The 10,952-nt window shown below is 39.1% G+C and overlaps 1 protein-coding gene across 1 annotated transcript; it reads right to left on the bottom strand.

The window, feature by feature from the left end:
* Positions 1 to 2,217: 2,217 nt before the first annotated feature.
* On the bottom strand, positions 2,218 to 10,949 carry LOC136255658 (solute carrier family 35 member E1-like). Its single transcript, XM_066048463.1, has 7 exons — positions 10,531 to 10,949; positions 10,169 to 10,173; positions 9,357 to 9,422; positions 8,887 to 9,024; positions 6,066 to 6,191; positions 5,774 to 6,013; positions 2,218 to 2,480 (listed from the first exon to the last, which is right to left on the bottom strand). Exons 1-7 carry the CDS (start codon positions 10,844 to 10,846, stop codon positions 2,322 to 2,324), a joined length of 1,050 nt encoding a protein of 349 aa, XP_065904535.1. The 5' UTR covers positions 10,847 to 10,949; the 3' UTR covers positions 2,218 to 2,321.
* Between the last annotated feature and the right edge of the window lie 3 nt (positions 10,950 to 10,952).

Here is a 10,952-nt window from a genome sequence, read left to right as displayed (position 1 = left end):
ATTTATTATCAGCACCTGTATTTCCGGTTTTCCAGGTCTAGGAACTACTGTTGCTATTGGGTACGTAATTTATTAAACACGCGCCTGCCCGGGAGTGGATTTTGTTATACGACATGAATAATGCAAGAGATCACACTGATCACACTGATCATTATATCAAAAAGGGAGAAAAATCTTAACTAGCTAACAATTGTACTATAATAATTGACACCTAGCCCTAAATGTGCCTTTGTCAAGCTTCCCAACCCACAACAAACCATATATCATGACTGGATGTCCTGCTGCTCTTGATCAAGGCAGGTATTGGAGACATGATTCAGTCTTACAGATTCTCGTCCAACAGCATTTACCTGACATTCTTAAACTCTACACTGACTTTCCAGGATATCTTGCTAGTCCCTCCTAGACGCTCCTAGAACCAAGTTGCCAGAGCTTGGAAGGAAGATCGATATAGTTGGTTACAGGGCCGCCCACAGGGGGGGGCAACTGGGGCATTTTGCCCCGGGCCCCAGCCTGAAAGGGGCCCCAGGAGCCCCATGAAGGGCCCTCTGAATACCTGTTTAAAAGATCGATATACTCTAATAGAGCAGTCAGATCTAAATACTCTAATAGAGCAGTCACAGTATTCTTTAGAGGAGCAGTGTAGGAAGCTTATAGATAAGGAGATATGGTTGGTGATGGGTAGTTATTGTCATTGCCAGCAGGTTGTGACCTTTTTTTTTTTTTTTTTTGGTCTTCACCTTACAACTTGGGTCAAGGGCCCCACTTTAACTCTTTGCCCTGGGCCCCTTAATTTCTCTGGGCGGCCCTGGTTGGTTACAATATGACCTCCAGCTTTCTGGCTTATCTGTTAATCTCATTTCCATCAAGATTGGTTGTTTAAGCCATTTTGTACCAGACACAATTGCCCAAGTGGCCAATGCTTGTGAAGTGACAAGGATCCCTGTTTGAGCAGGCTGCTTGCATTGCTATCTCCTGCCGCTCATATAGGATTTTAATTCTAGAGCACCCCGGACTGGGATCTACCAGTTTGTCTAACTTTTCTGCATGCTAAACTGAGCTAATGTCTTAACAAAATAAAATGTCTCTCGTCACTATATAATTATGTAGGACTTATAAACAAATAATCTCTTAGTCTAGCTAATTATATTATAAATTAAATCAATTACTCTTATTTTGTAACTGAGGTATATTAGTCTGCAGCTTACGTGGGAATAATATACCTAGATCCTGTAGTTATAGTCGTCCATGTAGCTAGCTAGCTACAAGCATATCGTACTTGATCGTAGTAAAAAAAATCAATATTGTGCGTGTATTGATTGCTTATTATTTTTGTGAATTCATGTCTGTAGCTGTTGAGTTTTAGACCATTAAAATTATTTTAAGATCTCTTCAGTATGCAGCTGCAGTAGCTATTCATGCCCCCCCCCCTCCCAAGCCCCTGCATGCAGGCATGCTGCTTGTAACTTAGTGTTACTATTGGAAACCCTCCTTCAAAAATCTTAGCTGACTACTCCCCTGAAATAATTGACAAATGTATACTCCACAAAAAAATGATCAACTTTTAACTGTGCATATAGAAGCAGTTGTGTGTGATGACAAAAGTAATGATTGGAGGGTATGGGAGTGACTTAAACCCTACCAACGAAGTGTGGAGTAGAGCATTCAGTACAGTATAGTAACAATGCTATCCACACAGCATGTAATATGATATTATATAACAAATAAGTACAATATAAATGTTCAAGGCCACATACTTGTCATGGATTATGTAATTTCAGGATTTCGTATCCCACTGAGCTGTGCAGTCATGTATTCACAAAGAACGTTCAGTACATTTTCACATAAAATTCAGCCTAAATTTAATTTCAGAAAGTAACTAATTAAAAAGAAGTTTCTTGTGGGGGAGTTCCCCTAACTACAGAATGTCATGTTTGCATGTTGTTCAAGCATAGCTTCTTATTATTAGCCTCACTTAAACGTTTTGTTGCTGCACCTTGAACTGCATGTGTTGCTAAACCATTACACTATCTTAGCCATAGGATAATGATTACTGTATGCAAAATAAACTTCAATGAGGGATCAAATTTAGCAATAACTTACGTAAATTTCACCATCTCAGTAGGTCTTGTAATTTACCATGTGTACTTGTGAGCAGAATTACTTGCATGTGTGCAATATGCCTGCATAACATCAAATAGCCATCTCACTACAATACACAGTACAATTGAATTTTGATTGTGTTAGGTATACACTACAAGTGTACAGTAAGTTGCAATATACAAAAATAAATATAATATGATAGATGAGACTGGTGAATGTTATATTATCTTCATTGGTATCCTCCTGTGGTTACTGTTAGTAACATCACTTGAGTTAATCATTATGTGTTGTTTTCTGCTGTCATGACTACCATTGTCAGTGAAGTCATCAATGTGAGTGGGTAATACTTTAGACTTGAGGTTGCTATCATACTTGGCCTGGTTTAACACAAAACAAAAATTACAATCATATACTGCATCATCATAGGAGGTTGGCACCTGTCATAATTTTTATATTTGCTGTTGTACAGAACCTCCATTGATCAACTTAATTGTTGATGGGAAGAGTGTATATGACAATCTATACTTGATAAGGGTTTCGCAGTAGTGAGTTATGATATGGAGAAGGATTAACTTATACAATGATACATTAGTTGTGTGAATGTCTACGTGTAGTGTGTGCGTGTGTAGTGTGTGTGTTCACATGTGCGTGTGTGTGGACACACACACACACACACACACACACACACACACACACACACACACACACACACACACACACACAAGCAGAGCCTATGGCAGCCGTATGAAGCACAGCTATTGCCACCCAGCAAACCAGCACTGGGATGCCTGTGCACCACTCAGGCGCTTGAGCCTGTGCACCACTCAGGCGCTTGAGCCTGTGCAGGCAAATCCTCCTGGGGCAGGGCTAGTAACCCGCAGGACTGTCCAGATTTCACGGAGAGAGGTCACGGAACCCAAAGTTCCACAACGACCTCAACACCACTAAACAAGACAAGGACAGTTGGGCATCTGCTTCTCCAGTTAATACCAGGTTCCCATTGATGTTACAGCTGGGTGGGCTGCTTCCCCAGTTGACACCAGGCCACCAGGTCCCCACTAACAGCTGGGTAGACTAGAGCAATGCGAGTAAAGTTTCTTGCTCAAAGTGGAAAAACCGGAAATCGAACCTGGGACCTTTTGATCACCAGGCAGATGTCTTAACCACTTGGCTATGCTGCCTCTCACACACACACACACACACACACACACACACGAACACACGCACGCACACAATACAATGCTTACAGGTACTTGTAAGGTGGTTTCCTTGCTTCAAGCTTACAACTTGAGGTTAAGTGTTTTGTGTTTTTGCGTGAGTATGGCTAGGAGTTTGTTTTCAGGGTACAGTCTTTGCTCTCATTTGCCACTTCGGACTTGGAATATTTGCACTCTAGTGGAGAGTGCTAGAGACAATCAAAATATCTGTAGGGTCAGACCTAACCCCAAGCTTTACCACCTACCATCCACAGATCTTCATTACGTTGATAAGAAGTTGGAAAATAAGTAGAAGAAGTTGAGCATGGCAGTTGCTGGTATACAGGAAACGGTTTGGACAGGATGTCCGGAATGTGAATGGATATGCTTTGTTATATCCAAGATGCACTTTTCCTGGTGATAGTGAACCACTTATGAAAAAATGAAGGTGTAGACATTGTGAATGTTACTGCTACATAGAAGAATGCTGGTGAAACTTGGGAGGCTGTCAATTCTAGGATCGGTTGCACATTGCGCAGTGTGGATATAGATGATGTGGAGGAACTAGCTATAGGCTATAAGCTCTACAGCCAAGGCTCCTCTGAGTGTTTGTTAAATGCTTTGATGCTCTACCTGTTTGGTATAGGTAATTTTAGTGCTCAAATTAAGAAAAGGGAATCTAAAGTTTATGTCTGGAGAGAGGTCAGAGGACTGGTATCAGTATAGTGAACAAAGCTCCTAGAGCTGTATATTGTTACCATCATGAACAACTTATGCACTTGGGTACACCCTGCTGCTAAGCAGGCCACTTTTTGTGATGATAAGGAGATCAAAGACAGTTTTGTACTGATGTAAGAGTGTACACAAGGGGTAGGTATTAACAGTGGACCCGGGGACCAAGGACCTGGGACCAGGGGATACACAAGGATTCAGCCATTTTTGGAATTTTATATACTTCACAATATTCTACACTTGTACTAGGTACCTCTGCAAGTAGTCTTGCATGGCCAATCCACTTTTTCCCCATCACGATGTCTCACATGATGTTTACATGGGGTACTGTATAGCCTAAATATTTCGAGGAGAGGAAATTTTCACTGATTTCACGGTTTCGGGTGTTATCAGCGAAAATTTTACCCTTGAAATATTTAGACCTCCATATAGTCTAATACATTTTGGAAGTGTTTGCAAATCCCAAAGATTTTATTTTTAGCAACACTGCTCAACTTTGAAAAATTTGCACAGTACCAATTAGAAATTATAAGCGCTTTTGAAAGTGTCCGCAGTTGATGGCATTAATTTTATAGTCCACTCACCTGCTGTACTAGTCTATCATATCATCTAGCCAAAGTTTAGAAACATTGTGCAAACGATTATTCCGGGGAAATAACAATTACTAGCTAGCAAGTTTCAGTCCAGGAGCTTGACAACCGGACCTCATACATCATGGTGCAGTTACACAATGTTTCTGTAGCTAGGCGACATAATAGACTAGTATGCTCATTGTGCAGCAGGCGAATGACCTACAAATGCAGTCAGTTTCAGACACTATTTCAGAGGCGCTTATAATTTCTAATTGGTATAAACACATCGTGATGGGAAGAAAGTGGATTGGCCATGCAAGACTACTTGCAGAGGTACCTAGTACAAGTATAGAATATTGTGTGTTGTTATTTGGTGAAAGGTCAAGAATGTTGAGGACAAATGTCACTTGTGTGCCTCTCCAGTGATGTTGTCACTGATCAGATCATGTCAAGATGGAATGATGACTGTGGTGGGGGTTAGTGGTGGCACCATTGGTATTATTCCTATGAATCTTAAGCCAAAATTGTGTACTAACTTTGAAAAAACATAAACAGTGGCATACACTATATCATTGGTAAAGTACAAAAAAATTCTGCATAGTTCGCTACATTGCTGCTCTGAATAGAGTAGCTGCTTTATTAGAGGGATTGACTGTTCTATTAGAGTATCTCAATCTCACATATCAAAATTCTTTGCTAGGGCACAGGCTCACCTAGGCCCACCCCTAGATATTCCATTGAACATACAACTCAACACACTTGTGTACGACATCTTGTCTTACTGCCATGTTATAAGGCTGTGACCCCAACACTCCAGTGACCCCAACGCCCCAGTGACCCCAACACCCCAGTGACCCCAACACCCCAGTGACCCCAACACCCCAGTGACCCTAACACCCCAGTGACCCCAACACCCCAGTGCCCATTATTGCTACCTGTCACCCAGACATAATACACACAGTGTGTAATAATGATTATAACATTTGAGTAAGGCTTAACACTGTAAGGTGTTGAGTTTGATAGGATGAGATCACAATATGTTTGATGGATAACATATGGCCCAACCTCCTCTGATGCACATATCTGTTAGATTATATACCCCTTGCTTTAAATGTAGCATGTACTATTAAATTACTGAGCATACCTAACACTAGTAACATAGTAGCTCACCTTGTTATAAAAGGCAATACCTAGGATTGCCATAGCCATCCCTAGCACATTATAAGAAGTTACTGGATTATGTAATACTTGTAGTGATGTCACTATGATGACAACCCGTTTGGTCACTGTAGCAACAGAGTAGCTGACAGGAGACACATTAGACAGGACGGTAAAGGCAGCAATATTCTGACCAAAGTTGAACAATCCATTCAGTGGTAACATGAGGAACAACCACATGTGCTGAAAATACTGTAACACAATAATAATCTAAACCCACAATCATATAACACAAGTAGCTTACATTGTGAGGTGCAGAGACCAGCTCCCAGGCATCTGTGAACATCCATATAGGGAAGACCACAATCCCAGCAACCTGGCAGATCACCAGTAGCAATCTCAAGTGGTGCAGATGAAGTTCTTTAAGTGCCTGTTGATGGATCACATGAAGCCAACAGCCTCACAAACCAATAAAAATGTCATTGCAATGTAATAAAATATGCAGACATTAGAGTTACATGTTAATATCATCAAAGACACAGTAGTATATGCAGTGTGCTGTTCGCCAAACAACAAACAACAGATCAAGCCACTGTGCTCTTTAGCTAGTAGGGATCCAAAACTGCTGCCATTAAAAACTCATATGTAGCAAAAAAGCAAGTCTTGTCTAACTAACATGTTAAAAATAAGAAATACATTGCAGAAGTAAAAATATTTTAAAAATCACCAAACCCAATTTTTGCCTCTTCCTCTCACTGTCCAACACTGCGTCGTATAGTCACCAAACTCACGTCTGTCATGTTCCTTTTGGAGTTCTGATGAGTGTCTGCCCTTCACACCTTGCCTTTCCTTTTATCTTCAATCACGTTGGTCATCATTTTCTTCATGCAATGAAATCATATTAAACACATATGTTTTCTGTGTCAACACTTTCTTGCGGAGAGTATTATCAGACATCAAAAAGTTTAAAGTATGGTACTTACTCTACTGTAAGAGACACCTGGTAGAGATACCTGTGGCTGCTCAACAGCATGATGATTGTGGATTGCATGCCGTTTAATATTCTAGCTACAACTATAAATAATTGAGCACAGTGACCACACCACTTAAATGTTCTAGCTGCACTATAGCAATCACCACAGCGACAACATCCCTCAATACCCACATTAATTAAAAAATTTAGATACCTCTTCATGACCTAGCTGCACTTATAGCAATTGAACATGGCTACCACATGGCTACCACATGTTATTACTGGTCTGGCTACATTTAAAATGATAGCATGGTGAAAAAGGCATGGCAACCACATCCCTTGAAATATCATGTAGACCAGAGGCTTACATTAGCTAAAAGGTGCCAAATTTCAAGGAAATAGAATTACATTTTTAAGTGTGCAAAAAGACAAAAAAATTTACAAACTTTGATTGCACTTATCTCAAAATGGGGCAAGTCTAACTTCATATATAGAGTAACCATTACCTGAGCAAGAAATCTTTTTGGAAAAGACATCATGGAATGGCATGTGCATAAAACTGTTTTTCTGGTGGTTAGGTATAATCAACTGTAATGTTACACTGATTTGAAATTTGCTGATATTCTGATAATTGATACTGTATCATCAAGCTGATATCATCAAGCTGATATTATCAAGCTGATATCATCAAGCCGATATCATCAAGCCGATATCATCAAGCTGATATTATCAAGCTGATATCATCAAGCAGATATCATCAAGCAGATATCATCAAGCTGATATCATCAAGCCGATATCATCAAGCTGATATCATCAAGCTGATATTATCAAGCTGATATTATCAAGCTGATAATATTATCAAGCTGATATTATCAAGCTGATATTATCAAGCCGATATCATCAAGCTGATATCATCAAGCAGATATCATCAAGCTGATATTATCAAGCTGATATCATCAAGCTGATATTATCAAGCTGATATCATCAAGCTGATATCATCAAGCTGATATTATCAAGCTGATATCATCAAGCTGATATTATCAAGCTGATATTATCAAGCTGATATTATCAAGCTGATATTATCAAGCTGATATTATCAAGCTGATATCATCAAGCTGATATCATCCACTGCCTATCTTTCTATAATTCTTACTAGAAATATAAAGGACCAATTTAGCTGTTTGTAGTGGTAGTGCAGTTGACACTACATTTTAGTATAGTTATCAGTAACAATCCACTCCAAAACAACCAAGCTGTGATAAAGGGTGTAACCTTCCAAAAGTAGGCTAGTATGAAAAAATGCAGTAAAGGGCTTGGACATATAGGTGTGGAGTTCCCTGGTTCAAACTCTTTTCATACACATTTTTTTACTTTACTTCTTGGTGACTGTTCTATTAGAGTATTCTTGTTTCACATGTTTGGTTGTTGCTTTATATCTCCTTAACTAATACTCTCGGTACTTTCAAATCACAAAAGGTCCATGTTACAATGGTTAGCCTATCTGCATGCCAATCCTTAAGTTGTTTCTGTCAGTAGTTTACCCTGGGCAGGTGTGACAAAAAATCACACTTGCAATTTTGAAAATTGTTTGTAACTTTGCTCCACTTCTACCAACCTGTTCACAAAATGGAAGATAACATCTTAGTGCATTATATTATATTATAATATGTTCTTTATACCTTTCAAATTTGAAAAGAATACAATAAGGCTTGCGCAAGTTATGGCAATGTTTGTAAGTGTTGCAAAAATAAAATTAATATTAGAAGAAAAATACAAGAAAATAAGATGAACTTTGAAGACGCGTGTCTCAACCACTGGAATGGTTTAGCTCAAATTTGGAACAAAAGATGTCCCATCATGAGAATTTTTTTACAGAGAAAATGGGCTATTTCTATTTAGCCGTTACTGAGGTACGAAGGTGTGAAAATAGGTTCCTGTACTTGTCTGTCGCGTGCCAGAATCCATTGGCTTTTCTTGGCTGCATGGTGTGTCATGACATTGTAATGCTAGAGAATACAAACATTGTTTGGAGCACATGAGCATGTATTTCTAAACAAATACATAATACCTGAGAAAGCATTTCAAAAAGACAAACACATTTTTCAGCTTGCTACACACACAACAATGCACCCATCAACACACAACACTATACCTTCTTAGAGTAAATGTTTTGAAGAGCAAAACACATGGTAGCAAATAATGCTGCTATTAGACCAAGAGCATTAAACTGTAACTCGGTAACTGTTGCTAACAGTACTCCACCCACTATGGGTACAAGAGACAAGTAGACCTATAACAACAACCAATGACACCAGTTACAAACTGCAGTGCTCAACTGGTAAAGTAGTCTACACATCTCTGAAATCAGGACACCTCACTAATAAGGACACCTTGATAATCAGGACGCTTGTCCATGGTCCCATTTGTATTAGTGTACACACATTTAGACCCCTGAAATCAGGACACCTCACTAATAAAAACACTTTGATAATCAGAACATCACTAATATGGTCTCAAGAGAATTAAACGGTCTCCACTCTACACAGATACATGCGTACAATATTACGCTAGTTCAATACACAGCAAAAGCAAATATATACGTACAATGCTAACTAGCCTCACCTTCCATGGGTATTTCTCTCTCATTATGACATAGGACAATAGTACTACAAATAATGGCATGAGTGCCTGTAGTGGGCAGTAATAAGAAAAACACATACGTAATATCTTCTACACAACTAAGTAGGCAGCAAAAATACGTATACAATGGTATGAATGATTCGATGGAAATGATAGTATGATGTGTTTAGTTTCGTGAAACACAGTATGTCCTTCATTTCTGCTGAAGAGACTACCTACATGTATGTGGTTGTTGCTTAACATCATAAGCAAAATATTTTGACGCAATTGACTGCCATGACTCTATTCTTCTCTTGTCAACTCTACCAGTTCTATATTTGCTACATTAGTAGTACCCAGGAGCTGTATATATTATTGTTCATATAAATGTCACACAAGGAGAATGTGCTAATGTGTTTAATTGTGTATTTATAGCTGTGAAGGTAACAATCTTTCAATCAGTAAACATTTATTAGCCTGGTGTGGCCACCATCACAAATCACACACATATACTTCTACACAATTCCAACTACAAATAATATGAACTACAAACAACACAAGATTCTAGAACTGATTTCTGAAGTACATGGCTGGATGAGACAGTGTATATGTCATTCAGTTAGCTACTGCACAACAGGACTGGTGATGAAACCACACTTTGACAAATCAGCCACTACAAATTAAAAGCTGAAAATTTTTACTGAATTTGTCATTTTGTTCGTCTGTCAAAATTTCCTGCCATACGGTACACACTAATATTATCAAACAAAAGGTTTTATCATTCCCATACAGCACACCAAACAATTACCACTCACCTTCACTGCTCCATACACCAGTTGATATTAACATGGAAAGGAAAGAGAGAAGACATTAAGTTATAGTGTGTGTTATGTATCACATAATGTCAGAAATGGATATATCAATAGTAGTAATACAGTGAGGACCTTACTAGTGTAACCAGCTGGTCTAAGTGAAAAGGTTTCACTAGGTAGCTAGACTTAGTGTTGTCATAACTTGGCATTTTTAAGAAGACTGTACATTTAACCTGTTTATGAAGGACAGATCTTTGAGGGTCATGTGTACCTCATTGTGTGCAGACAACCAGAACTCAATGTCCACATTATACCAAGGTCCATTGTCCGTTGTGGACACAGTACACTTTACAATAACCACACACCTGTATGAGAGTAAGACACGGGCATCTTCAGGATACTGATGTACGCTGACACGGACCCCATAATCTTTCCAATACCAAGTGGAGCAATCCTCCGAACAAATTGTCTTCTGGTGACGTATGGCGCCTCCTCGACACCTAGGAGGGCCAGGGTTGGTCCTAGGAAACAGTTAATGATCATCAGTTGTATCATGGTCAACGTGGTTGGGTAAGGGAACACGGTGAGGATCTGCTTTCCGATCACGTTCGTCCCTGAACTAAAACTGAACCATATCGCGCACAATAAAACGATCTTTATTGTATCTCGATACACTCCCATCTTTATGAACTGGTAACAATACTAGTTACTAACTCTCTTCCGTGTTAATACATGAAACAAAGGAAACATAATATTTCCTATTGACGTACTTGTAGTAATTGTGGGT

Source organism: Dysidea avara, chromosome 5 (assembly GCF_963678975.1).
Source record: "Dysidea avara chromosome 5, odDysAvar1.4, whole genome shotgun sequence".
In the NCBI taxonomy this organism is placed as follows: Eukaryota; Metazoa; Porifera; class Demospongiae; order Dictyoceratida; family Dysideidae; genus Dysidea; species Dysidea avara.
Note: the sequence above shows the minus strand (reverse complement) of the source record. Positions and strands in the feature narration are given on the sequence as shown.